This window comes from Mastacembelus armatus, chromosome 16 (genome assembly GCF_900324485.2).
Source record: "Mastacembelus armatus chromosome 16, fMasArm1.2, whole genome shotgun sequence".
Lineage (NCBI taxonomy): Eukaryota > Metazoa > Chordata > Actinopteri > Synbranchiformes > Mastacembelidae > Mastacembelus > Mastacembelus armatus.
Genome location: NC_046648.1, coordinates 1,477,025 through 1,504,519, shown reverse-complemented (window position 1 = coordinate 1,504,519; position 27,495 = coordinate 1,477,025). Strand labels below are relative to the sequence as shown.

The 27,495-nt window shown below is 41.9% G+C and overlaps 3 protein-coding genes across 5 annotated transcripts; 2 read left to right on the top strand and 1 right to left on the bottom strand.

Annotated features, from left to right (window-relative positions):
* Positions 1–379: 379 nt before the first annotated feature.
* Positions 380–16,893, top strand: kcnn4 (potassium intermediate/small conductance calcium-activated channel, subfamily N, member 4). 2 transcript variants are annotated; one of them, XM_026293461.2, is made up of 9 exons: positions 380–1,022; positions 5,204–5,299; positions 6,228–6,664; positions 8,643–8,778; positions 11,247–11,357; positions 13,354–13,475; positions 15,107–15,176; positions 16,011–16,177; positions 16,306–16,893. In XM_026293461.2, exons 1-9 carry the CDS (start codon positions 621–623, stop codon positions 16,307–16,309), a joined length of 1,545 nt encoding a protein of 514 aa, XP_026149246.1. In that variant the 5' UTR covers positions 380–620; the 3' UTR covers positions 16,310–16,893. The 2 variants fall into 2 exon arrangements, with proteins under 2 accessions (XP_026149246.1, XP_026149247.1); XM_026293462.1 differs by lacking the exon at positions 16,306–16,893 and having other exon boundaries at positions 16,011–16,181.
* A 644-nt stretch (positions 16,894–17,537) lies between these two features.
* Positions 17,538–20,863, bottom strand: LOC113122252 (zinc finger protein 135). Of its 2 annotated transcripts, XM_033325582.1 has the most exons (3): positions 20,805–20,857; positions 20,627–20,727; positions 17,538–19,758 (listed from the first exon to the last, which is right to left on the bottom strand). In XM_033325582.1, exon 3 carries the CDS (start codon positions 19,725–19,727, stop codon positions 17,769–17,771), a length of 1,959 nt encoding a protein of 652 aa, XP_033181473.1. In that variant the 5' UTR covers positions 19,728–19,758; positions 20,627–20,727; positions 20,805–20,857; the 3' UTR covers positions 17,538–17,768. The 2 variants fall into 2 exon arrangements, with proteins under 2 accessions (XP_033181473.1, XP_026149236.1); XM_026293451.2 differs by having other exon boundaries at positions 20,627–20,863.
* A 487-nt stretch (positions 20,864–21,350) lies between these two features.
* Positions 21,351–27,444, top strand: smg9 (SMG9 nonsense mediated mRNA decay factor). Its single transcript, XM_026293463.2, has 13 exons — positions 21,351–21,780; positions 21,859–21,933; positions 22,157–22,391; positions 22,499–22,596; positions 22,722–22,834; positions 23,711–23,822; positions 24,027–24,122; positions 24,298–24,383; positions 25,545–25,651; positions 25,745–25,852; positions 25,988–26,113; positions 26,212–26,356; positions 26,960–27,444. The coding sequence occupies exons 1-13, from the start codon at positions 21,634–21,636 to the stop codon at positions 27,036–27,038; spliced, it is 1,527 nt and encodes a 508-aa protein (XP_026149248.1). The 5' UTR covers positions 21,351–21,633; the 3' UTR covers positions 27,039–27,444.
* The last annotated feature ends 51 nt before the right edge of the window (positions 27,445–27,495 follow it).

Sequence of the window (27,495 nt, the reverse complement as noted above, 5' to 3'; positions counted from 1 at the left end):
AGACATATTTATAAGAATATATATATTTTTATGGGTTTAATACAAACAACGCCTTAAAGCTGCATTTTAAAAACGCGTGAGTGAGGAGCAGACGCACGAACAGCCGTGAGGAGTTTGGGGCTCAGCCACAAGATGACGCTGTGCCGCTGGAACTCGCACTCACCGCTGTTCCAGTGCGTTACCAAAAATAAAACCATAAAAGCACCAGGTTCTCAGAGGGCACGTAGCCCGTTTTATTCTCATTTTGTGTCTGTGTGTTTTATTATATGAAAAAAACTCCCGTTTCTTCCCTTAAAACTTCGAACCTGCCATATGCCCGAGCTTGAACGCACTCAGGCGTAGGCGTAACTTCTTCAGAGCGCATCACGCACACCTCCACACGGCACTCGTGTAGTCGGTTTGCCGCAGGCTGACACGCACTCTTAAAATAATAACCCCTGCAAAAAGAGCCCACAGTCCAACTGCGTGTCCAAATGGCATCCATGCGCGTAACCACGTGGCGCCGGTTGGTAGGAGTGTTAAGGTGAGGGTGTACCAGAAGCCAAGTGTTTAGGTAAACCCGCTACTTTGATGAGCGACAAACGAGAGAAGGGCCTGGTACGCGGTGCGCCCAGCGGAATATGCCTTCCCCAGTTTGGGAGGAAAGCAAAGGGGAGACCGGACAGAGAGAAGACGGAGCAGCGGAGCGTCACGACAGAAAAAGTGGCACAGGCGAGCGTCTCATGTGCGCTCTGGAGATGGAGGTGACAAACCGCAGCCTGCACGGCGACTCCACAGTTGACTGCCTACACTACGATGGCGTGAACAACCGAAACGGCGGAGACTCGGCAGAAGTATCTGTGCCCTTCTCACTGCCCGGGAAGCGGACTCCCATGGAGGGAGACAACCTCCACAGACTGCGAGACAGAAAGTTTTTATTGGAGGACAAAAAGCGTCTCTGCGCTTTGGCTTTGGGCACTGCTCTGCTCGGGATACTGCTCATGATAATCCACGTCGAGATATGCCCTATCGTTTATAATCCGGTAGGTCCGACAGATGAATCACATTCATTCTTGCCTAGTAAAAGGTCGATCAGGTCAGACTACTTTCCAGAACGAAATCGAATTAGACGCTGAAATGTGACAACTTGGTTTTGTTCGCACTCACAACATCAGCAGACTTCCACCTCTCAACTGCCAGACAATATTTTGCTTTTTGCTTATAAATGTCAGTCTTACATATCCAATCCAAACCTGATCCACAGTGAAATATTACACTTTTGCAGCCTAATAACATTTACACAACAGCGCCTGTTCTGCCAAGGAGCCAAAATCACCTTTTCAGCCTGTAGTGTCCTTGGACTCCTCGTTAAGGGATAAATAAATCCAAAAGGTCATCACAGTCCTGGTTTCAGCAGCCTCTTATCTGTTACTTGTGTAGTATAATTGCTCAAAATAGTTTTTTCCATTTATGATATGATATGATAGAAATGAGACGGAGAAATCAACACATTGATGTCACATCCTGCAGTTTAGCTTTAACGTCTGACATGTTTCAGTAATTCTACAACTGGTGCAGAAACCACCCTTAGACAAGTGACTCCGTCTGTTATCGTAACAACTTCCTTGATGAGCAGACAGCACAATCTGCACCTGGGCCTCGAACCTCCCTGACCTGCTGATTAGTTAGTCCATTTCCAGACACACGATTTGGTAGCACGGCCTCGTGACATGAACATGCAGATCTCAGTGGATAACAATGCCAGGCCGCACGATCAACACATTATTAACTCCCCTCCTGCTCCCCTCAAGACTTCCTACACGCCAGTTCCACATGTGGAAAAAAGTTCTCATGCAAAACATCAGACCACCTCCATATTGTGATGGCGGTGATTGATTACAGTGTCAAACAGCCTCACATCAGCTGCGATCTTTTGAGAAACCTGTGGAAATGTGGTCTGACTTTCACAGAGCAGTGAAATTAACTGTGCTGGCATGGACATCACATTAATATTCCAGTTTACAAATATACGAACCAAGAACAGGTGTCCTCCGACTATTCTTAATAACAGGCATCAGCTTTAGTATGGAAATGCTGATGCACTGGAAAAACATTCAGCGCTGCACCTAAAACATATTATTTTGGAGTGGCTGCTGATTTAATTCATCTTTAACTCTCAGGTGATCTCTGTGTGAGCTGTGACATCTCCCTCCCCTGTTGACCGATACTGGTCACACAGGGGTCATCTCAACAAAATATAGCATCTTTGCAGTGAGCAGCAGCGCTCTACAATTATTGTGTTTTTATTTTTAAAGCAATTTTTTAGGAAAGCTGCATAATATTTTGGAGCTGCCAAATTAAGGCCAACGCCAGTTTACGCAGTTATAATTTAAGCATAACTTGTCATGATTACGCACGAAAACAGGGCTATTTATGGAACGTTTTCCACATTTTACCTCTTCCCCTACAGCAAGATTGCTCACAGTACTTCAGGCTATCTTTCCACATCATTTAGTGAATAATTAGAGTGATTGTATGGCCAGTCTAGAAGTCTCTGTGTCTTGACTTTGGCTGGGCTAGAGCCAGGGGCATGCACTTTGTTGTGGATGCAACCCTATGTCCTCTTTTCTGCAACTCTGTGTTGATTTTCCTGAAATGACCTTACAATACAAACAATATCCATGCAGTGCAAATTAGCAGCTGATCACGATATGCAGTATGTAAAAGAATATTTTGGGATGTTTGAACAGGTGGCAAAGCAGCTCGTTTGGAGGAGCTGGTTCTCAATCATCTGTGATTATACAAGTGCTGGTTTGCAGCCCAAACAGACATATTTGACAGCTTTATCCAATGTCTAAATTAAAATACAGATTTATTTTCAAATATAACACATTATTTAATACAACATTGTTATATTTGTCAGACCATTTCATCCTGCTCGGAACAGTTTTAACGTCTTCTTGAATTTAATGATGGATTTTATGTTGAGGTAGATAATTTAGCCCTGGGGCACGTTGTCATGTTTTAGCATTAAATGCAAAACAGAGCAATATGGTAATATGTTGTGTCACAGATGCAAATTGAGAAAACAGACACTCCACTTTGCTGTGTTATCTGTGTCTGCTCATGCAAAACTGGGTAAAACTCATGCAGAAGCTGTTCCCTTTACCGGAACTGGTTCTCAAACAGATTTTTCAAGTTCTGGCTTGTGGTCCAAAGAGCCAAATTTGGAAGTGAGCCATGACAACCAAAAGTGGCTCAGATCTGGTTGACATGTTTATACTAATCTGGGTTATTTTTCTGATGAACACATTAAACATAACCAATAAATAGCTAATAAGAAGGAAGGACAGCAGCACAGAGTCCCAAAAACAAATGAGGAGAAAGGGTTCTGCAGGGTACAGAAAAGTGCCGCCTAACTCACCTGTGGTCTTTCAGAGCTAATGGGTCGGTTCCCCTCAGGCGGCAGGTCGTCCACATCTGTCCCTAGACTGTCCAGCACCAGGTTAGACTCGTAAACATCAGCACAGGTTCAAACCAGGAAATCCCAAACATCAAGTCTCACTGTAACATTATTTCAAAATGTCCATATTCACACTGAAGGTACTTGACTGTGAAGTTGCCTTGTGTTTGTGTCGTTTGTGGTGATATTAACTGAACTTTCCTCATTTATTTTTAGCTTTTTCTTTATACAGGATGTCTCTACATATCCACGGCTGATTGATAACACCAAACACATAATTAAATGAACCCACACTGACTAACAAACCAAATTAGAAAAGTAAAGTCAGATGCACATATTATTGCATTGGAAAACATTTCCTTCTTACAGGCCATACTAACCAGAGCACCTTCTTGTGCGCTGGATTCAGTGTTTTACTTCTGATTATTTTGCTATGCAGCTTGTTTTGGTGATGGTGACTTGTTGTCTGTCCAAGACTTTGAGAGACAATCCATGTAAAGGTTAAACCCAAATTAGGTTCACTTGAAATCACTGTTTCCATCAGGAAAATGTTACAGAAACATTTTCACAGACTCTTCATGAAACGTGTTGAACTCTCTGTTATGGAATGTGGTGAAATGTTGAGCTTTTGTGGGGTCTTCTAATTAGCCCTGGACAAAATACAGACATGATGTAGATGCTACAAGAGAAACTGGAAAACGACGTACCTTGCCAATGGACGTCACACAATACCACCTACACACTCAAGTTTCCTGAAGTTTGAAAGTTTGTAATTATCTTTTTAACTGTAAACCATGTTAAACTGCAGTGCCTGTTAAACATTTCCATTGCCACTGTATCTTTGCACCGAGGCTGAAGGACTCTTTAGGACCTTTAGTCCCTTTAACCTGCTATAGCAGAGACCAGTGCCTATTTCTTAATGCAGTTTCTTTACATAAACCATCATACTGTGTTTATCTGTGTCCATGAAATGGAAAGTATTTAATTATCTTGTTACTCTACTTTTTATGAAAGGGGTAAATCTCTGACAAAATGTTTATTATTATAAAGAAAAGATTGTTAACACACTCTCAAAAGCAGCACAGATTAGAGAGGGAAATGCAGTGTGAAAAATGCCCCAGTCTGACCAGAAGACCAAAACCCAATACTGCTTAATTTAGAGTTGTAGCAGAAGTAATTTTGATAATTTACCAAATTTAGTTGTGTCACAGTTCATTGTGAAATGATAACATTCATTATAATCTTGAGGAAAAGAAGTCTTTTCTTTTTTTTTTTGTCCTCATTGCTGGAAACCACACATACATCGATTGTAAACAAAGGCTGACTTGCCTATTCATGCATGAACAATTCAGCTGTTACAGCAAGAGCGAAGGGAAGATCAGGAATCTGCCCTTTACTGACTTTAAAGGCTTGTTGTGTTTCTTTGCTCTCTGCTGTTCAGTGAAGAACTTAATTGTGTTTATATAGGATACTGTCCCAGCAATAAGCCTCATTATAGCAGAAGGTACAGTTTCAGAAGTGTGTGCTAACAGTCAGGAGGCTTCAGTAAATATACCGTACCTGTCCCTGTGATGGTATATTTACCACTTGTGCTTGATTTGGATATTTCTATTCCCCTTTCATCACATCACAGTGACAAGTTCACTTCATCAGCTATTTGATGATATTTTATGAACATCTGATAATGTTAATGGAAAGAAATCAAATCTAACTTGTTGCAGAAAGCCTTCCTTTTATGACAGGTCTCCATTTCCTTCCTAGGACTCAAATATTGCTTTGATCATCAGCTGTTCCATCAGCCTGTCCACTGGGTGTCTCCTGATCCTCATTATAGCCTACCATTATAAGGACATCAGGGTGAGTCGGTCTTTTCCATGTTGTTTCCAACAGTTTGGATGCCCTGGTTGTGATGTGGTGTATATGGCGTCATAGGTGCACTGTTGATCTTCAGGGCTCTGCCTGCCATACTGCTACATACAACCAGTGATGTTTGGTCTAAATTAGTTTGGTTAGAGTGACGGTTTATTGGAGATGCATTTGTTTTAGAAAGAGCTCTCAGTCCACTGATGGTAGCCTCAACACTGATTAACTGTGTTGCATTTGCTGTACGCGTAGAAAAACCCAGGACGGAATCCTCAGCCCACACAGACATGCACTTTGTTGTAGCTGCAGTGTTTTTCCAGTCCTCATGGCATGCTGCCGTTGTGTGTGAATTCAAAATACATGAAAAGAGATTTGGTTGAAGTTAAACAGAGTAAACACTGTTTCATTCTCCCTCATACGCGCTGACAACGTGCAACTTCAGTAAAGTGCAACAAGTGCAGAAACAACGTGCAAAACACCCTGAAGAACATACATAGCAGAACTCCTTGGTTCTTTTGCTGCTACTGGGTTGATGCTAGTTGTGTTTTCAGTTTGCAGCTCGTGTTTCTGATACAAGAGGGTCCATGCCAAGTGTGCAGAGGAGATAAGGAAGGGTAGGTTTAGGGTGGAGGCAAACACACAGGCAGTCCCTGGTGACAAACTAAATCATGCAAGAACTGTGGAACATTTTAATCAGTGGAATAAGGAAACGGTTTTTATAAATGGCATGGTCGGGGTGAAAGTTCTTAGAATATCGACTTTTGCCTTTGAGTAAAGCCACATATTAAGGGGACAAACACGTTCTCACTTCCTTATGTGTGAGCTACTCATGCAACATTAATTTGTCACTGGTTTCCAACATCCATCAGCACATTTTCCATCTTCTCTCCCTCTGTCTTCACATTTCTCCTTCATCCTTCAGCTGTTCGTCATTGACCACAACCAAGTGGACTGGCGCATTGCCATGACCAGTCATAGGGTTTGTGTGATCAGTCTGGAGCTGTTGGTCTGTTCCATCCATCCCGTCGGCACATACTGGAAGGTGGGCCTCCATGTCAACTCGTCTTCCCCAGCTCCACTTCGTGTTTCCAACTACCAAAGCGACATCCTGTTGGACATGGAGCTGCTGTTATCAGTGCTGATGTTCCTCCGTTTGTACTTGGTGCACAGAGCCATCCTGCTGCACAGCAAAGTGCTGCTGAGCGCCTCCTACCGGAGCATCGGCTCGCTCAACAACATCAACTTCACCTTCCGCTTTGTTCTCAAGGTACTGATGAACAAACACCCGGCACGCACGCTGCTGGTCTTCATCCTCTTCTTCTGGCTCACCGCGTCCTGGATGCTCACACTGTGTGAGAGGTGAGGAAGAGAAATGCATTTGTTTAGTCATTACAACGGAAACTGGCTGTAAAACACTGGTATGAGGTATGTTCTCTGTGCATACTAAATGTTAGAATTATCTAATATGCACAATATCTTGAACAGTATGTTGTTTAAGAGACTCTACTGCTTTATACAGAGAGGAGTTTCTGCTATTTAGCCTAGCCCCATTGATATATTCACACATGGGGTTGTTTTGATGTCAATTAAATAAATCGTTTTTTATTTATCAGTTAACTTCATCCAAAGTGCAGCAAAGGACCAGCAGCAGTTCTCTCTGGTTTGACCTGCACACAGGTTCCCCAGGTGCTTTGCAGAACCTGCTGCAGTTCTTCTGTAGATTCAGACTGTCCCAGTTTCTGTCTCATGTGGTCCCAGACTGACTCCACACTGCCCAGATCAGGGCTCTGTGGGGGTCAGACCATCTGCTGCAGGACTCCTGGCTCTTCTTGCCTCTGAAAATAGTTCTTCATGAACTCTAGTGGGTTCTGTTTGGGCTTGTTGTCTTGCACAATGAACCTGGGATCAGTCAGGCACCTGATGATGTGGTGGAATAAGAAACTAAAACTTCTGCACTGCACAGTGTTGTTTGTCAAATCTGTATCTACAGCACAGTCCTCAGCAGAGATAACCAGCTTCTGACCGTGAGTACCCGTAGTTTGTTGGTGAGAGTACTGAACCTCTCCTTCGAACCTTTTGACTTTGACATATTAGGTGTAATCTTTGCTTGGTTGGTCCTTTCATGAGAGAGCCGGTCCTGCTCACCAAATATTGACTGCACTCAATACAGTAAAATTGACTTTGAAAGAACGCCAGATATTTGCTTTCCACTATAATCTCTCTGACAGTCCGTCTCACTGCTTTAGACAGGCTGAGGTCATTTGTTCATTTGAACTTTAATGGGAGGTTTTGCTTTCAGTTTCACAGGTATATTTTGATTTGTCCAAAGGAATAAAAGACAGATTATGACCGACGGGTGATAAGCCCACCGAACATTTTAACAGTGCACTGTTAAACCATCCATTTTCTGCATTGGCACATCCAGGAGGTGGATGAATGCAAACACACACTGAATGACCTCTTTGTGTAGTTCCTGCCAAATGTACATTGCCCTTGTGCTTTATAATGTTTTACAAGTTTACAGTGGTACTCATTTCCTGATGTGAGCTGTAGAGCAACAGAGCTGATTACACAGTTTGACTCACCAAACCTTCATCAAAACTTATTGTGTGCACAAAGTGGGTGTTCGATTTTATTGCTGTGCCAAAGCAATAAAATGTTTGAATCCACCAAGTTATTTATATGCACATTCACAGACTGATTTCTTTGGTTTAGGCCTCACAGTACAGCTTAGTTTTACAGATCTCATAGTCTCTTAATAATAAAAGAAAGGACCGGATTCATAATCACAACCATAAGAAGGTTCCATGTAATTTGGTACTAAATTATTGGGAAGATCTATGGACAATTTGTCTTCAGACAAGTATTCATCATGAAATAGAGATGTGGAAATTTCACAATATAGACAACGAAATGATTTAAATTCATTTTCTTCTTACTGTTTTCAGTAGTTATCACTTTAATATTGTTGGTCGTTTTATATTTGAGCACTTTGAGACACGTTACAAATCAATAATCAATAAACAGTCAATAAAAAGACTGTTTCATGGCAAAATTAGACTTTTACAGCTTTTTTTAATCAAGGTCCACAAACACCAGATTTAACAGCATGAATTATCAGGTACCCTATTTAATTTGCTGGATTAACCATTCCCATCAAGTTATTTTATAACGTACAGTTTTTGTTTCATGTATGTGTGTACACGATTGACCCCTGTATTATTAGTGAACTGTGACTTAAGGAGTTTTGAATGTTTGGTTAACTGCAGTGGGCTCCATAAGAAGATGTTTAACACGTTTCACCATGACACAGTCTCAGTCTCCCCCCCCTCTGCAGGCAGACCGAAGCGTTGACAGGCAACATGAACACGGCTCTGTGGCTCATAGCCATCACCTTCCTCACAGTCGGCTATGGGGATGTGGCGCCCACCACCAGCTGTGGCAAGGCGGTGTGTCTCTTCGCTGGAGTAATGGTAACTAGGTTGGGTTGATTGATGAGAAAATGAAAATGAAGATTTTATGCTCTTTTGACAAGCATAAGAATTTCAAAAGCAGCTTCGTGCATGCACCAAAGGAATTGCATGCGGCTGTGCGAATATTGGTGCTTATGAAACACACAGAACTCGAGTCAGTCATGTTATTTCATTTCAATTGGTTGTTTTGCCTCTTATCAGAGAATTATTTCGCCTGCACGGCAGTAGCAGTTTTGACAGAAAAGATATTTTAGCGCTCGCTTCAGTAACCACCAAGAATGGAGATGTCTTATCTTTGTTTCACTTTTGCATTTATTTGTAACCAAGATACATTGTGTGCATAACCACTTTGATAATGCACAAAAACATGTTCTGTTTCTGTTCTGTCTATTTATTTTCATTCCATTCCTGTTCTACTCGGTTCTGTTATCTTTCCATAATTTCCATAATTCCATTTTGTTCCATTCCCCTCCTCCCCAGTATATTCTGTTCTGACCCGTTCTGTTCCACTTTGCCCTGCTCTATTCTGCTCCGTACTGCTCCACACCATCCTCTTTGGTTTGTTTCATTCCCTTCTGTTCCATTGCAGCAGCTCTTCCTCCTGTTTTCCTGTTGAATTTTTCCCATTTCATCCAGTTCAGCTTGGTTCACTTTTCTCCTGCGCTTGTTGTGTTCTAGCCCAGCCTTTTCTGCTCTGTTGCACTAGGTTCCTTGGAAACATTGTCACCAAGCTGGTGACAGACCTGAATGCCTTCATTCCTTTGTGTGCTTGATTTAGATCGCAGCTGTAAATTAATGAACAGACCTTGACAGTACCAGGAACTTACACGAAACGACTGTCACCACGCAGTGAGCGCTGTGAAGTCCACACAGAACATCTGTATGGAATGTGATCACGTTGTTGTGATGACAAGCCTCAGAGAGGAAGTAGACAAAGCATTGCAGTCATTCTGTTCATGCAGTAAAATCAGAGCAACAATAACTTCCTGTTAAAAGAAAGCATAAGAGCCATTTCAAATAGTAATAGTTCATCATTGAGACTAAAAACTGTGGAGGGGATGGTCAGAGATACAGATGGAGGGATGAAGGGATTGGGAAATGATATTTGAGGTAGAACAAAAACTTACAGGAACATAAGCCGAAGAATAAGACAGTAAGAGCAAGGAGTGGCTGTGTGTTTGAATAGGCAACAGACTTTGCTTCACTGCCAATTGACTCACCTTTGCTGTGTTACATTCTGGTAGCAGGGTGGTAGCCAACTCTAGTCCTCAGGGGCCACTCCTTTGTCTGTTTTCCAACTGGCCCTGCCCTACTCTACCTGGGTCAGGTGTGTTCAGTCAGCTGGAAGCTGGAAGGGTAGGGATGGTTGGAAAGCAAGCGGGGCAGTGGCTCCCCCGAGGGCTGGTTTTGGCTAACCCTGCAGTAGCAGATAACAGTCACAGAGGAGGTGCTGGCTGGGGGCACGAGTCTGTGACAGAGTGGAAAACAATCTTTTCCCTCTTTCTTTCTCCATCTGCCTTGTTTTTATAAGCCCCCCCGACCCCCCCTTCCAAGGGAAAACTTTCCACCATATCCATTTTTAGGTGCTTTATTGCCTTTGGCACAGCTACAACAGGAGGTTGTGCCAACCTGTGCCCATGATTTGGAAAAAACATAAGTTTTCTATTCTGATCAGGGCAGTTCTGGGAGCCAGTGACCGGGGTGATGCTTACACCTGTAATAGGCTGAAAGTCTTGGTCAGCACTTCTGCTCAGTTTCAGCCATAACTCAGTCTGTGGCTGTGTTCAGGGGCTGACAGTGTGGACAGATCCAAGGAAAGAGTCTGTGCCTCCACAGTATAATGGCAGATATTATGTGACTGTTGGAGCTAAGGATTCATATATTTTATATATAATAAATAAAACTGATGTGTGCCTTCTTACGCTCATGCTTATTGTTGTGCTCTCCTTTCTTTTCTTGTGCTTTCTAACGCCAGCTGAAAAAAGGAAAACAGGTAAAGACTGGTTATCTTTATCTCCATGGTGGACATGGGTTCATTGCAGTGTCTGCATCCCATGACGTGTCTATTTGTGTGACTGTGGGTGATTCATTCAGTGGCCCATCTAAATATTTTCCATCATTCTGTAGTTCTGTTCTGCTGCTGTTCTCGAGGGAAACTCACAATATTACATAGAGGTGTCAGTTTAACCATTGAGCTCTCTGTGTAAACCCAACTTTGATTTATTGGACAAAACCAAATCAGGTATAAAGACCAACATTCATTTTTCTAATAATAAGTGCTTCCCTATTGAGAGTCCAGAAAAGAATTGGGCCTAAAATCAGACTGTAAAAGGAAAAGTTCTGCTTAGCGGGAATGTCTACGGTATTTTTGATCAATCTTAGATTATATTGTCAGGACAGGCCTATTGTAAATAAATCAGTAACCATGCAACCAGCTGTTGTGTGTTTGTGTGTGTGTTGGATTTTAGGGTGTAGCCTGCACTGCCTTGCTGGTGGCGGTTGTCACAGAGAAGCTGGCATTGAACAAAGGAGAGAAGCATGTACACTTCTTCATGCTGGACACCCAGATCTCTAAAAGGGTAAGAGCCTTTCAGCATGTACAGGGTAGATTGTGAAACACTGGGAAATGCATAAATTGCATGTGTGAACTACAAATTACAGATGCACTTTACATTGTTAACTCTGTTTGAAAGCACGTTGTAATATTTTAGACTATTTAATCTACCTTTTCTAACAGGAAAGTAATAGTCCAGGCAGCTGTTGGTTTGCATTAATTAAAAACTAGTTAATTCACTTCATGCATTTTGCTTATGTTATTTCATGGGTTATAGCTCATTAAGTTCTCAATTCTGCTAAAATATGTACTATAACATCTTTATAGGTGAACCTGATTTCTGCATGTTGATATACTGTAACACATCATAACAGCTGATGAATGGATATTTTATAAAAAGGCACTTTGTGTTAGGAAATACGTCAGAATCACGTTGCGTTACGCGACGATGAATTATTATTAAAATCTGTAGTGCATTGCCAGAAAACAGTACCATAATTTAATAAACAAAGAAACAAGTATTACATTCGGCAGAGGGTTTTATTAGAGATTAACCACCTATGACCTAGAATGTCATCTTAGGGGTGTGGTCATGTGACTCTTTCAAAGAACACACCAAGATCTAAATTAAAAGGTCCAATATAACCTTTTGTTCTGTTTTGTTCCACTGGGAGATGATGATGTGTCTTATTTTAGCAGCATACGTGTGATAATATTTAACAGGCAGCAGCTCTACCTTCCATCGGAGGTGACTGCAGTGTGGCGAGAATGAAACAAGATGAAGCGGATAGAGTTGTCAGGATGGAAGCGTCATGACTTTCCATGTTGCCTGTGTGTTTTGGTTTTTGACTCTTTTTATAATTATTATTTTTTCCTTAAATAAATGACACCGGAGGACAGGAGAGTGGGAAAATATGATGTCTGCCAAACTCTTTATAGCCTTTTCAAGGCGTCAAACAGAGGAAATAATCTTATCTCTGACAGGAAAGAAACCTGTGTCAGGTCAGGACGGTGCAGCGATGGGCAGGAAACTGGTTGAGTTGACGTGTGTGTATGTGGAAGTGGCTCGTAGAAGAGTTACTCTTCTTGTATCTTTGGACAGGATTCAGGGGTTTGCTTACTGAAAGCAGTTTCTGATAAACAAAATCTTACAAGGAAACATATTGTATATACATACAAGGAAAATGTGTGAGGAATACACTGTACAGAGATGTGTAATTACTGAGAGGATCCCATCTCTGCAGTTCATGCAGTGCTACAGCTTCTCAACAAACTGTAAAACAGCGGTAGATGCAGTGCTTTGAGGATACAAACATTTCCTTTGGCCTGGTGGCTGCATCCTGTCTCTAGTTGCATCTTTATGCCTTGCTCATGGTTGCTTTGGTCTCTTTGCGTGTGTGTGTGTGTGTGTGTGTGTGCGTGAGAGAGATTGTGTGAGATTGTGATTGTGCGTGCATCCTTCTGAGCTATCTAGTGCAGTGCAGCTTTACACCGATGGGAACAGGGGAAGACATCTGGATGCAGACACTGACAGTCTCTATTAATAACCTTCACAACAGGGCCAGGGTGACATCATCACAGGGCAGTTGTGATTTGTGCAGGAAGATAAACAGACATAAATAGAAGCAAAAAGCTAATACTGGTGAAATCCTGCAATGTCTAAACCTTAGTTCTAGCCTTAGTTCTAGCCTGTATGGTCTGTTCATTCAATTCTGGTATAAAAGCCTCTGTGAAAATAAGACCTTCATAGTTCTGTTTTATCGGACATTTACATCACAGAGCAACAGGAAAAACTATCTGGAGTCAATCAGCTTTCTTGAATGACTCATGCTTTTACTTCCTGTACTAAAATGATTGATATAAACCAGATTCTGTCTACAAATATTTTAAGTGCTGTATTTTCTTGTCAGTCAAGCTTGCAAGTTTGATTGAGTTTATCTTGATGGTCTTATCACCACGTTTCTGCTCCTGGAACTTCTGTGTTTGATCTGTCAATATGGAGGTTTCTGTCTCTTCATCAGATCCGCCATGCTGCTGCCAACGTGCTAAGGGAGTGTTGGCTTTTGCACCGCACAAACACGACAAAGGGAAACCGTGGTGAGCACCGAAGACACCAGAGATGCCTTCTGGAAGCCATCAGAGTGTGAGTTACTGTATCGCCAAATGATACCTCCAGGCAGGATGACTGGATGTTTGCGTCTGGGTGAGAGGTTTAAGTGGGTGCTGGTTTATGTGGCTTACATGTGTATTTTATGGGCCATTAACTTGGTGTCAACATGCTTAACCACACAGAGTCACGGTTTTTAATGGCTAATTTAGATTTCTAATCAGATTTGTTTACTTCTTTTATGTGGGCATAGCCTGTATGAACAAAGGGCCACCTTTTCATGGTACAGAACCAGAGACGAAGCTCTGCTGGCAAAATTAAATGACCTATCCACGGTACAATGTGACGACATAATCTAAGACACTCATTGAGAAAATTAATATGGCATTCATTTCAATAAGTAGAGATTAATAGAGAGAAGCTCAGAAGGTATTTGATTCTCTAAGCTATTAGAGTCAACAATAGAAACACTGAAGTCTCTGGAGATAAGACCCCATCATGAAGTCGTTAAATGGGATAGTCAGTCCATGAAACGCACAGGAAAGTGCCCCCCCCCCCCGTTTGCAGTCCAGACGTTGGTGTTGGTAAAAGCGTCAGGAGCAGTGGCTGAACATCTGGATGGATGTGGATGGATGTGATGTGGAGCAGGACTTCTGATGAGCTCCGTGGGAGGACCAATGAAAAATTTGAAGTGAATGAAGTGGCTTTGGGTGAAAACTGGAAGAGGGAGAGTGAGAGAGGACAGACATAAATAGTGAGTCTCATTTAACCTTCGCTAAGCTTCCTTCTTATGAGCTGTCTATTTGTTTTTTACTTAGTTTTTGTTGGGAATTGTGCAAGACAGAAAATCCAGAAGTGCCTGGTCATTATCCAGTTGTGTGTGTGTGTGTGTGTGTGTGTGTGTGTGTGTGTGTGTGTGTGTGTGTGTGTGTGTGTGTGTTAGCCAGGGTGGAGTTTTACTTCCGGCTTTATGCTAAGAACAGCTACTATAAACAAATTAGCTGTGGAAAGTTGGAGCCCAGGCCCCTCCAAACCTTGGAATGTAAGAGCAGTTTACCTGAATGCTTGATTTCACTTTTGGTTTTCATATTTCTCTTCTTGATCGTGCTTCTGGTTTAAACCAACCAAGACACAAGATTTAGCCCTTTTATTTGAGTTTTACAACTATTTAATGAACACACACACACACACACACACACACACACACACAGTATTACTACCATGTGTTGAGTAGTGGGATGCTCCTCCACAAATTATATTGTACCAGAACAATAGGAGGAGAACTTCAAAACTCTTATTGGAGCATTAAACTCCTGAAGTCCACACACAGTAACATCATATGGGTATTTTTTCAATGAAACTACTTTCAACTCCTTCCTTTTCTGTGTCTTAGTATAAGATAATTTAGGATAAGAAGAACCTTTATTTTATTTTTGAAACTCATATTTTCAGAGCAGTAAAGGGTAAAAGGTAAATCTAAAAAATATTGATATATTGAATAAATATATTGAATATTAAAAGAAAAACAGTGTAATGTAATAATAGTATAATTTAAAATAAAACCAACAGGACGATAAAGTGTAAAAAAGTCAAACGGTCTTAATGCTAATACTAATTGTCATCACATGGTCCCACTCATTTTGCTTTGCTTTGCTTTTCCTGCACAGATTTCGACATTTACGCCTCAAACAAAGAAAACTGAGAGATTACGTGAGCGAGATGGTGGATCTCCCTAAGGTGAGAAATGTGCATTATTTGTACACATGTCTTTGGAGAGGCTATAAAAACCTGCACTACTTCCATAGCCTATTATAAAGTTATTTTACAGTCTGCTGTTTGTGTCTAGGTGTTCAGACACTTTAAATGCTTGCTAAAACAAAAAAAATCTCCATAAATTGCCTCTGGATTCATGTGTGTCAGGAATTCATCAGGTCAGACAAGTTTTCCATGTGGAAAATAAAAAAAAAAAAACAACATTACTTGCCAAAAGGCACTGATGTTTAATTTGTGCATTTTAAGATGCATTTTTGTGATTGATTTATATGGAAAACAAGTTTTTCCAGACTTGAAGTGCAGTCCCTTGGTAAGATGTAAAAAGTAAACCCTGCCATGGTCACTTTGCAGTCAGTTAGTTATAGTCTGACAGGCGTGCAGTAAAAACTGACCAGGCTGCTCTCACAGACTGAGCTACAGCCACAACAAGAAGCACAGGGGACTAAAAAAAGTAACATGTGTTTTTGTTTATTTTACTTTTTCTTTGCTTCTTTTTTTTTTTTTTTTAAATCAAGATGTTTTAACGGGTTGCCAAATGTACTGACACAGATTCTAAGCTGGCAACACTGGGCTGCTGTCAAGTCTGAGTTGGCCTGAAACTGTCACACAGGAACATTATAATGGCACGATAGCTAAGAGACATCAACTCCCCAGAGCTTCACTGTGAAGCTGTAACGTGCATTCAAAATATGTCTGCACAGAATTCAGTAATATCGGGCAGATTTATGGCTGTTGTCCGGCCAAATCATGTTTTCCCTCCTTAAGGCAAGAAATCCCTGCATTTGCATCGTTCAACAGATGCAGATGATCATGTGCGACCTCAGTGCCAACTGGAATAACTCCTATCGGGAGCTGGAGCAGCGTATCCTCTCCATGGAGCAGAAGCTGGATGAGCTGAGTCGCTGCTTCCAACAAACCTCTGAGCTACTGTCACAGGCCCTACGTCATCGCAACCCAGAGATCAGGTAAACAGTACTTAGAGCTGCCAGTGACGCTGCACAGATCTGCTAACAACACCCTGCAGGATGTGGTATCTACATCAAATTGGGACATGTCTGCCACGGAAAATAACACGGTATTTGTTTTTTTGCAGGTGACCTGGCTCTGTGCACGGGAGACACTTAACTATCTTTATCTATAGTGTTCCTGAAAATGAGATGGGAAACCTAGAGCTGCTCCATACTCTGAGAGACTTGGAGGACTGGCATACCTACTAAAGTTCTCGTCTTCTGGCCCTGTGCTGAAAGCACTGCACAGTGACTCATAGCTGTAAATCTGTTCAGACAAAATAAGACTTCTATTCACTGTGGGAGAACAATCACTGTGCATTTTGAGAAATTTTAGCAGCTGTAAAGGTAAAATAACTCGGATCTTCGTACAAAGACTGTAGAACCCCACACTGTCTAAGGCTCCATGATCGCTCTCTTATTTGTAAGGCTTCACTGATGGGCTCTGTCACTGCCTTATTCCTGTGGAATTACATATTTTTACATGTTCATTTTATTTCATATTTCTCACATTCATTTCCAGTGCTAAGCTAATCAGTTTTTAAAACCCATTTTTATTAGCAGACAGTTTAATGGTTACATAGTTAATCTGTGCAAAGAGGTTTATTTGTAATACAAACCTGAGACGTTTTTGTTGTTCTGCTGTCGTCTGACCCACCTTGTCAAAATGTAAATCATCACTAATGTATTTTGATGATCCATCAAGAGAAGAAACTAATATTCAACAATCGTGGGAAGAAATCTTTATTTCACACTATCAGTCATTGGGAGTATAATGGATGTCAACTGAAGCTTGTAAATGAACGTCTAGATTTATGGTAGTAATTGTCTTGGAGGAAAAGCTTCTGACAAGTTACACCTGTTCTCAGAACAATGAAACTCCAGTTCAAGCTAATCTTAGCAACCCAACAGCTCCATCTTGTGGAGACGGTAGAAATGATGCAGCGAGGACCAGACTTGTACCCAAACAATGTCCTATCAGATGGTGTTAAAATGAAAGGTGTGAGAAATATTACAGCAACCAAAAAAAATAAAGTCCTGTTTCCAACCTGAACAAGCAGCTGACAGGAGCATAACTTCTACATTAGCACAGGCTGAAAACAAGTCTGAAAAACAAACCCACCACAAACCTCACTGGTAAAGATGCACTTTGAGAAAAATAAGCAAAACTGGGCTGACTGATTCTCTGGAAGATAAACTGGTTTCTTATATGTGTTAACATAATCCAATAAGGAGTCCTTGTGGGAATTTGTACTCTGCCATGTTGTCAGAGTAAGACGAGTATGGGAAGAACATTTACACATGATGAAAACACGTTAACAAGCACCAGGACTTGCTTATAATTAAATCTATTAAAATGAAGATTATGTGGTTTTGCTTATTGACTTTTTGCTTTGATTTTGTTTTAAACAAACAAAAGTCAGGTCACATGGGTGAAATGTCACTGTTGACTTTGGTTTTATAACGTGGTGCATGAACCTGCAGCACAATACATGAAAACAGATAAACAGTGTGTCTGCTTTGTCTTTCCAAAGGATTTTTCACTTCTTTAGGTTTTTTTCTTCCAGTTTTGAAGTTGGTGCCATATGTAAGCAGAAGGTCTAAAAAAGTATTGTCCACAGTCACATGTAAAGGGCATCCTGCACTTTTTCTTAACTTTCCCCAAAGTATGTCCAAAATGGAATTTTTTCCATGGTTTGCCCTTCATGTGCTCAGCTAAGAGTTTCGCTCCTGTGAAAGTCTCCCCACAGCTGACGCAGATGTAGCTCTTGGACTCTGCATGCTGGACACAGTGCCGCAGGAGGTGCAGCCGGTGCTTAAAAGCTCGGCCGCACTGACACCGGTGTGAGCGGCGGCCTCGGTGGAGGTAGCGGTGGCTGATAATGAGGGAGGGCTGCCGCAAGATGGCGCCACACTGCCTGCAAGGATAAGATGCCTTGGCTCGCCAGCCCGTGTTCATACGTTTCATCAAAGCCACATCCTGACTGTCATTCTCAAACATCGCCATAATAGTGGGCATCCGTGAGACAGGCTCAGGGGCCGCGGTGGCTGAAGTAGTGTCAGTGGCACCAGGAGAGTCAAATAAAGGTTCAGAAAGACAACTTGGAAGCTTGTGGGTTGACTGACCTCGAGCGCCGTCTCGCCCCAGCCTGACGGGTGCAGCAGCAGATGCCATGCACATCGGAGCAGGGGGTCTGCCTGGATGGAAGGAGGATGTCGAGAGAGAGGAAGGAGTAGATTTCACAACAGTGGACAATGACCCTGCATAGTTTTGGCCAACACGCAGCTTTCCATTAATGACCTGACTGACTGGATTTTGGCTACTGATCGCGGACTGGGCAGCTGTGCCACGGACACCTGGGGAAGCCTTTTCCTCAGTCAGCGCTGATGGTTGTGTTATTATGCAGATGTTTGTGCTGACCACTGATGTGTGAACTCTGGTGACATGGTTTAACAGTGTCTTCTCAGAAGTGAAAAAAGATTTGCATATGTTACATGCTTTTGGCATTGTTTCAGAACAAAAGAAGACCAAGGGACATTTGCTTTTTTTGGGACACGGGTGGTGATGGTACGAGTTCCCATGAGAGAAAACCTGCCCACAGATGTCACAGCAATACAAAGGCATGTAGTGCTCGTTGAGGGACGCCTCACTTAGAAACAGCTTCTTGCATAGTGAACACTGGTATTTTACTCTTACCCCACTGCAGTGCAGCAAATGGAGCTTCAATGACCTGAATGGCCCTCTGCCACACATAGCACATATTGAACTGTTAGTAGTAGGAGGGTTCACTGGGTTTTTCTTGATGTGTGAACTGTTGGAAGAGTTACTGGAACAATCAGTTGAACTTGATTTTGAGTCACCATCTGACTCTGGACCATCTGAAGACAACTCTGCGGGTTTAGTGGGCCTCTCATCTTCATTATCATCAGATGCAGAGCTTGTTGAATCATCCACCTGCTCCCAGTCACTTTCTGTGTCAAAATCCTTATCGTCATCTTCACCCACTATAAACTCTACACTGTTTTCAAATGACTCTGCTCTTTCAGTCTTCACCTCAATAGTCTGTTCAGGGCTCAGATCTAACACTGAGTCATACAGCACTGAGTTTATGCTCTGCTGTGCAGTCATCTCATTTGAACAGTTGTTACTGTTGTGACTTTGATAACTGAATGCAGGAGCTTGTTGAAATGGTACTTTGTCCATACGGTGTGTCTCTGCATGCTTGTTTAACTCCCACACATTGCTGAAGGACTGATGGCACATGTTGCAGAGGGGCGGCGAGTGTGCATTATCCAGGTGCGTGGAGAGTGAGGTCAGTCGTCTGAAGATAATATTGCAGATGTGGCAAGCGGCTGTGATATTGTGGTTTTTGTAGTGCAACATCAAGTTTGACAGGCTGCTAAATTTTTTGCCACATTCCCAACATTTTGCCTCTGGGCGTGCACCTTCCCCGTGCCTTTTTGTAGATCCACACCATTCTTCATCGCTGCTCGAGTCTTCAGACATAAGGAGCTGCTCGAGGCTACCTGTGGGTGATCTGCAATTTAAAGCGGAGTGAACAGGATCACTTCAGGAATGACTGGGAGGAAATCCATATTACAGGTTTCACACAAAAATTACAACACCAGCATGACTTCATATGTGTGATTTAGAGATAAAACAATATAGAGATTAGTCACGCCATGATTTCTAATTCTTCTGAGTCAATTATCTACCAGACATCTTCTGCAATAACTCACTATCTGATGACAGATTGCTATCACATTGTCTACAGAGGAAAACAATCCTACTGATCACTTATCATCCCCTGACTTTAAATCTAGTGTCCCCAAACCATTAAACATTTTGACTAAATCAACATCCACCAACATTAACCCAAATAGTTATGACAGCTATGCCATTAAGTTTGGTACAGACATTCATGCCCACTCAGGCCGGACTGAATCCACCTCAGTGATCACCTGGATTATCATATAGTTCCACCGTCCAACACTGTTTTTGTCTATATACTGTAAAACCTTATTCCAGTCAACCACAGCTGGACTTTGTTTATAGGTCAGCAAACCAGCACAGTGATCAATGACCACCAACTTGATATCTACCAACATCTACCAACTGGTAATCAACTAATCAGTTGGTAGGATTGGTAGGATTACTAGGATTAGGAGTATTAGTATTTAGTTCAGTGTATCTCCACAGACAGAGATGTGACGCTGTTCCTTTCATCATTCTTCTTCTCTTTAATAATTTTAAACTTAATATATTTGGCTTTTAGACAGAATTAACCATTTGAAGAGTAGCCTCAAACTTAAAATACTCATAAGTTATACCTCTAGAATCTCCACAGTACTTTCCCCCTTAAAAACCACTTTTATCTTATTCACCTGAGAGATCACCAGACTTACCTCTGTCCCCAAGTCCTGGACCATGAGACCGCTGCAGACCCTCTGAAACAACGTTCCTGCTCGTTAACTTAAAAAACAACGAGCGGTAACTTGTATGTTTTCTGAAAAATAAACATTCACTCTCGATTTGATTTGTGCGTAAAGCCAGCCGAGCTGTGCGCGTTACAATATGAGTAACCTTTCCATTTTCACGTGAAAACACACAACTGTCATTTTACTGATGGCGACCAGCTATTTCTCCCCCCATATCCGGTTTATACCGGAAAGAGAACGCCTACATCTCCCAGCATGCATCAGAGTATTTCACTCAAAATCCACGGTCTAAGCCACTTCATATTTCTCACGATGTCTGGAAAAACGAGGCTCACTCGTTCATATATATTGTAAATTTTTGTGAACTGCAGTTTTAGACATTTTTTATGAGAAGTGTAAAATTATTTTGGGGCTAAAATGTTAACGCGTGTTAAACGATTAATAGACAGAATAAGGAACAATACATTTCTAATAAATGCCAAGAAATAAGCAACAAGATGTGGTGACAAATAAGAAAACGAAATTATATATATTCCTTTATATATTATACTCGTCAAGATTTGTCCTTAAAGTTGCGGAACAACTCGTATCATGACGTTGTTCTGTACGACCCCATTATATAACGGACAAGATCTGTTAGATTCGGTAAAAACAGTCATTTCATGCGGGCGGAGTTTCTTTTTGCCCTTATATCCACATGAACCGCCCCAACCTTGCACGCAGCGACTAACGCAGTAATGAAACAAGCGCTCCAGCGGAAAGCTTTCGCTATCGCTGTTTACGTCCGTAGCGTTTGATTTGTAAAGGTCTTATCACTTAAAATCTCTGGACGTCAGCGGGCACAGCGTCGATAGCTGGCGGTTTGGTGGTTTAGAAGGCGTTTTTAGCGGAAGGAGCCTCATCTCAAGCTCGCCTCTGAGGATACCTGACAGCTGTGCTGGTTTCAGCCCCCGGTGAATCAGGTGAGTCGCGGTATGTCGGAGTCCGGTCACAGTCAGCCCGGGATGTACGGGCAGGGACGCAGGAGGAGGCGACGCCGGGGAGACAGGGATGCTGGACCTCCGGGGCAAAACCTGTCCGGTCCCAGCAGGGATCGAGATTATCCACCGAGAGAGCGAAGGGTAATTCAAACCTATTGCCAGGGTTGTTTTGATTGCTGGGTTAGCGGAACGGGGACTCATTGTCATTTGTCTTCCCAGGATGGGAGCGAGGATCCACCAGGCCCGCTCATTCAGAAGACCCCCATCATTCTGGCAAAACCCCCAGGGGAAAGGGTACGTGTAGTTTGCAAAGTGCTTCCTTGCTCCTCTTGCATTTCCAAGTGTGGTGGGATTAATGAGGCACTTTGCAGTGTAATAGTATCAGTTATATTTCCATGTATTCATTCACCGGATTGTTTAGGACCAAATCCAAACAAATGAGTCACCACTGATATGTGAAATGTTCCTGTTCAGCCTCAGCCCATTGACTTGTGTTTCTAAATGGATCCTTTTCAAGGCCAAGCCATCCCAGAACGTTCCTGCCAGTGGAGCTCCAGTCCTGGAGAAGCCCATCATGCTAATGAAAGCCAGAGATGATGCAGGGAAGCCAGGGACCCCTCCGGAGGCGGCATCTCAGACTTCTGGTCCTGGGCCCTCCAAAATCGAGAGGGAAGGGCAGCGACCTACCCAACCTGTATACCAGATCCAAAATCGAGGAATGAGTGCTTCTGCATCAAGCAGTGCTGTGGACCGTGAGTTATTATTGGATTCACAGTTTTCGTTGAGAACTGCTCACGTTGAAAATTAAATGTGCAAGGGGGAAAAAAGTAACTTGAATATTTTTCCACATGCTGTCCAGCCATGGTTGGCCAGTCTAAACTCCTCCCTCCAGAGAAGATGAAGCACAGCATTAAGCTCGTGGATGATCAAATGAATTGGTGTGAAGGTGCCATGGAGGTGAGTTACTGTGTGAAGAGTATTGTGGATTGAGGAGCTTCATTATTAAAGGACTGAATAAGGTCTTTAGTCCACTCTACTGTATCTGTGCAGAGTAAATCGCTTGTTGTTGCAATGTGTTTTAGTACCTCAGAGACCAGACAGATATGTTGGTGGTGGGAATCATTGGTCTTCAGGGAACTGGGAAATCCACAATCATGTCACTGTTGTCTGCCAACACCCCTGAGGAAGATCAGAGGTAAGGCAGCTCAGTCATTTTCATTATTTAATTATAAGCAAATTATATATTAATATCATTTAATATCTCAAATTTCCATTTGAGGGATTAATAAAATTGATCTTATCTTAATGTATCTTTAATAATAAAATGTAATTTTGTACTTCTGTGTGGAGCTACTAAATTTGCTGTGGCAGACGTCCTCAGTGAAAATATGTTGACAAGGTTGAGGTCTATTTTATGTAACATGACTTTAAATATAGACCTGTCCAGGGTGGACCCCTGCCTTTCACCCAGAGAGAGCTGGGATAGGCTCCAGCTGATCCCTGGGACCCTGGTTAGGACTAAGGGGGTCTAGATGATGGACTTTAAATATAATGTAATAAAAATCATGTGTTCCTGATGCCACTTTAAAGCCTCGTTATAGCACCACCAGTAAAATGAATCATGTCAAAAATTTAGTAAAATGCTTTGATCAGGACTAGAATTCACTACTAAAAAGTAAAATACAACAGAAGAATCTAATCATATTGATTTTGTCAGTGTTCCATAGTACCAAAGACCTTGTCTTTTATTATAAACAAGGTAAGAGTGAACTGTCAGCCCCAGTTTGTCTTTCTGTTTATTTTGAATTCATGTTGCTCTGATGGAATAGAGTCAGTGTTACAAACATAGCTCAGGCTCATTTATTCAGGATGAAATCAACACTAGCAGGTAACACACATGGTCAATTTCTAAATTATTTTATTCTGTCTGCATTGGCAGTGCAGTGTTTCACCTAATCACACGTTATCTCAGAGCTAAGCAACATTAAAAACAATCTGGTGTGTGACTGTGCGGCCTAAGTAATAGACAATATATAGTGTTTGGAGTAAGCGTGTGTATTTGTTTGCACAGGGCTTATGTATTCAGAGCCCAAACCCAGGAAATCAAGGAAAGAGGAGGAAACCAGAGCACAGGGATTGATTTCTTCATCACACAGGAGAGAGTCATCTTCCTGGATACACAGGTAAGAATTAATCACTGAGGATACAGAAGCTGTTTTTCTTCCTTTTATCTGTAGTGTTTTCATTTTGTTGTGAACTGTGTACACTGAGGTGTCACCTTGGACGACAACTACATTATGGTCAGACTATAAAACGGTCTGATCGGTTGAGGTATGATGAGCATGGAAGCAACAAGTTGTGTGTGAATGTCTTATTTGTTTCATCAGCCAGTGCTGAGCCCATCTATTCTAGACCACCTCATCAACAATGACCGGAAGTTACCTCCAGAGTACAACCTCCCTCACACGTATGTTGAGATGCAGGTCAGTAGCCCGCCTGCAGAGGGCAGCCTGATCAAAACACTAGTTGTGTATGTGAGCGCTGGTGCATAGCCTCTGGTATCTAGTCCCATGATTCTTTGTGTAATGAAAGTTTAGTGGTCATTTTAAATCTGACATGTGTAACCACATTAATTTTCTCTCCATGGTCTGTCAACAGTCTCTTCAGATTGCTGCCTTCCTGTTTACTGTGTGCCATGTGGTCATTGTGGTTCAAGACTGGTTCACAGACTTAAACGTATATAGGTAGGTTCTTTGCCTGCAATGGATCTCTGTAACGTTTACTGCAAAAGATCACAGGACAGGAGACGGTAGCTCACACAAAGGCTCTGATGGTAACTTGAAAGTCCCACCCTCCTGCAGGAATGTCGAGCATTTCATCTTGTCTCTTGAAAGGATATTTGTCTTTTGGTTTTTCATAAACTCAGTAATGTTATTCTTTGGTTTTCTGCATAAGTTGGTCCTGTGGACAACAAAAAGCCAGACCTTAAAAATGTGGCTCTTTAATGTGCTACCAACATGAGTGAGAAATTCTAATGACGAACTCTAATCTCAGGGTTAAGACACTTCTCTTGTTTGTGCTTAAAGCAAGCAACATTTTCATCTCAAGTAACTCATTACTATCTTGACTGTCACACAGCTAAAAATAACCATGTGCAGTGAGGCTGGAGGATGTGAGGAGGTGGAAATGGTAGTTAGATTGTACATGTCGTCCGCCTGCATTCTCCTGTGTGTGCATGTGGGTGCAGCAGGCTTTAGACCTGCTTTATTCCTGTGTGAAAATTGGAGCCCTCTCATTAATTTGAATGGAGCCAGTCCATTTATGCAGCAGGGTGTCAAGACAGAGGGCTTCAACAAAACAAACAGAGCCGAACGAGGCTTAACGCAGCAGGACATCACCTGGCAAGAGGACGTGTCGGCCAATCAGATTTATGCCAGTGAACATTCTTACTAATGTGACTGCTGTATATTTACTTAACGTTATGATTGCTGCGATCAAAGATAACAAAACTGTCACTGTGAAAACAGTTTCTGAAATGTTTGTGTGTTTCTAATTTGCTGTTTTATTGATTGATGTGTTGAGACAGTGGTGCCAGACTTACACCCTTGTTGTTTTGACAGTGTCCTCACAAAGGGAGCAGAACACAATTACAGTATTGCGCTACTAGTGGTTAAAAACTGCTTTATGCAGCAAAATTAAACTGAAGATTTAATGTCATGTAACAGCCTGCCAAAAAACAGACCCAGGTCTAATGAATGATGAAAGTATCACTCTGTGCACAGTGAGGAAAAATAAGGGTTTAAACTCTGACTAACTGTAGATTACATTAGCTGCACCTTCTGTTATTTACATTCTGAGGAAGTTTTTTTTGTTCGCATATTGTTGAATGCAGTGTTTGTGCACAGGTTTCTTCAAACTGCTGAGATGCTGAAACCTTCTACTCCGTCTGCAAGCCACGACAGCACTGGCTCTTCAGGCGGTGACGACGGGGCAGAGTACTATCCTCATATTGGTAACTTTTTGTACACAGAAACACACGCACAGTATCACACACCAGTCAGGTCTGATGATATGGAGAAGAAAGTCTCTCTCTCCCTTCACCCAGTGTTCCTCCAGAATAAGGCCAGACGGGATGACTTCTGCCCGAGGAATCTGAAGAACATGCATATGGTGGTGGACAAACTAATGGCCCACTCTCATCTCAAATACAAAGGTGCAAAACAACAACAATATGAATAAGAAAATTCTCTTTATATGTTAATTTGCTTTATTCACATTATTTAAGGACAAATCATGGTTAATACCTAAAACACTTTTAGTCATCCCATAATATATGGCTTGTTCTTAGGTACACTGTCTATGGTAGACTGCAATATCTTCCCTGGCCTGGGACAGGACTATCTGTCAAGTGAGGTCAACCTGTTCCTACTTCCTGTGCAGGAGAATGATGGGGAGGATAGTCTGACTAAAGCAGGTTTTAAAGAATCTATTTCACACATTAAAGAATCATTTCATTCAAAATTCAGTTTTCCTCTTGTGTGTTGTTGGAATTAATCCTGATACTGTGTTTAGGGTCGGGGACGTACCCGCTCTTCTCTCTGCTCCCAGGATACAGAGGACATCCTTCTTTCTCCACCATGGTTTCAAAACTTCGCAGCCAGATCCTGGCCATGCCCCGCTGTCAGCTGTCTCACACCATCCTTACTGAGAAGAACTGGTAATCATCACGTTCTGTTTTACACACGTTCTGTTTATAGGGTTATTAACTTCACTGCTTTACAGGACAATACAACAACCCAGAGCAGCAATATAGTACAACTGTAATGTTATATTATATATAATATATATAGTTATATTAGCACATGCATCAGCTTAATCCACCAGAACCAGATATCTGTAACCTTGTATTGGTATATTTGGTTAAATATCACACAATCCAGTTATCGACCAGGTAAGCCTTACTTTTAGTCTACTTTCAATTAGCTTTTTTTTTTCTTTTTTTTTTTTTACCATAAGGATGATGGTTTTAAAGTACATCACTGCTGAGATATTGCGTATATGTAGGACAATGAATCGAAAAGGAACCAGAGTTCTGAATATCTCTTAGAAAGTGGGGGTTTATATTCAACCAGTAAGTGATCATTACATTACCAGACCAGAATATATGCTAGTGATCTGCATTGTTCCCCTCAAATGATCATTTATACTTCTGTGTCGATTGTGCAGAGGAAGAAGAATCAAACAAAACTATTTCAGTAGAAATTGTTCCAAATAAGTGGACTTGCAGTCTTCCACTGTTATCTTTATTCTGGTTTTACAGGTTTCACTATGCAGCTCGTATCTGGGATGGGGTGAAAAAGTCCTCGGCACTCTCAGAATACAGCCGCCTGCTCTGCTAACACCTTGGATGACCTGCTGTTATATACAACAGCGATGCAACCTCTTAAATCCATGAATGAGGTCACGAAAAGAGAAATGAGGCCAGCAAAGAGTCAGATGTGATGGCGGATGACACAGCCTGACATAGTGTTGGTGGACAGCTGCTGGCTGCAGACTCATGGCGCTCAGGAAATCAGAAAGTTGGCTGTCCCTGAAGTCAAGAAATGTAATGTTCAACAGCCATATCCTGCACAGCAGTGATGAGAAGGAGTGGAACTAGGTGTCTGCACATGTCAAAGCCAGATATGGTAACAGCCAATATTAAGTATTGCTTTCTCTAAGTATTTTTACATATTTTCTTTAAAACTTAAAAAAAGAGTAATTGTGAGTTTGTCAGGAATAAAAGAAACCTCCACTAAAAATGTCTGACAGTTAACTCCTATAGTGCGTTTCATTGCACATTCGTTCTTTTACAGG

Coding starts and splice junctions, on each gene's coding strand:
- LOC113122252 (XM_026293451.2), bottom strand. CDS start 19,727: ATGTCTGAAGACTCGAGCAGCGATGAAGAATGGTGTGGATCTACAAAA.
- kcnn4 (XM_026293461.2), top strand. CDS start 621: ATGCCTTCCCCAGTTTGGGAGGAAAGCAAAGGGGAGACCGGACAGAGA. Junction 5,300..6,227: donor ACCATTATAAGGACATCAGG/GTGAGTCGGTCT, acceptor TTCATCCTTCAG/CTGTTCGTCATTGACCACAA. Junction 6,665..8,642: donor ATGCTCACACTGTGTGAGAG/GTGAGGAAGAGA, acceptor CCCCCTCTGCAG/GCAGACCGAAGCGTTGACAG.
- smg9 (XM_026293463.2), top strand. CDS start 21,634: ATGTCGGAGTCCGGTCACAGTCAGCCCGGGATGTACGGGCAGGGACGC. Junction 25,853..25,987: donor CTCTCATCTCAAATACAAAG/GTGCAAAACAAC, acceptor GCTTGTTCTTAG/GTACACTGTCTATGGTAGAC. Junction 26,114..26,211: donor GGATAGTCTGACTAAAGCAG/GTTTTAAAGAAT, acceptor TACTGTGTTTAG/GGTCGGGGACGTACCCGCTC.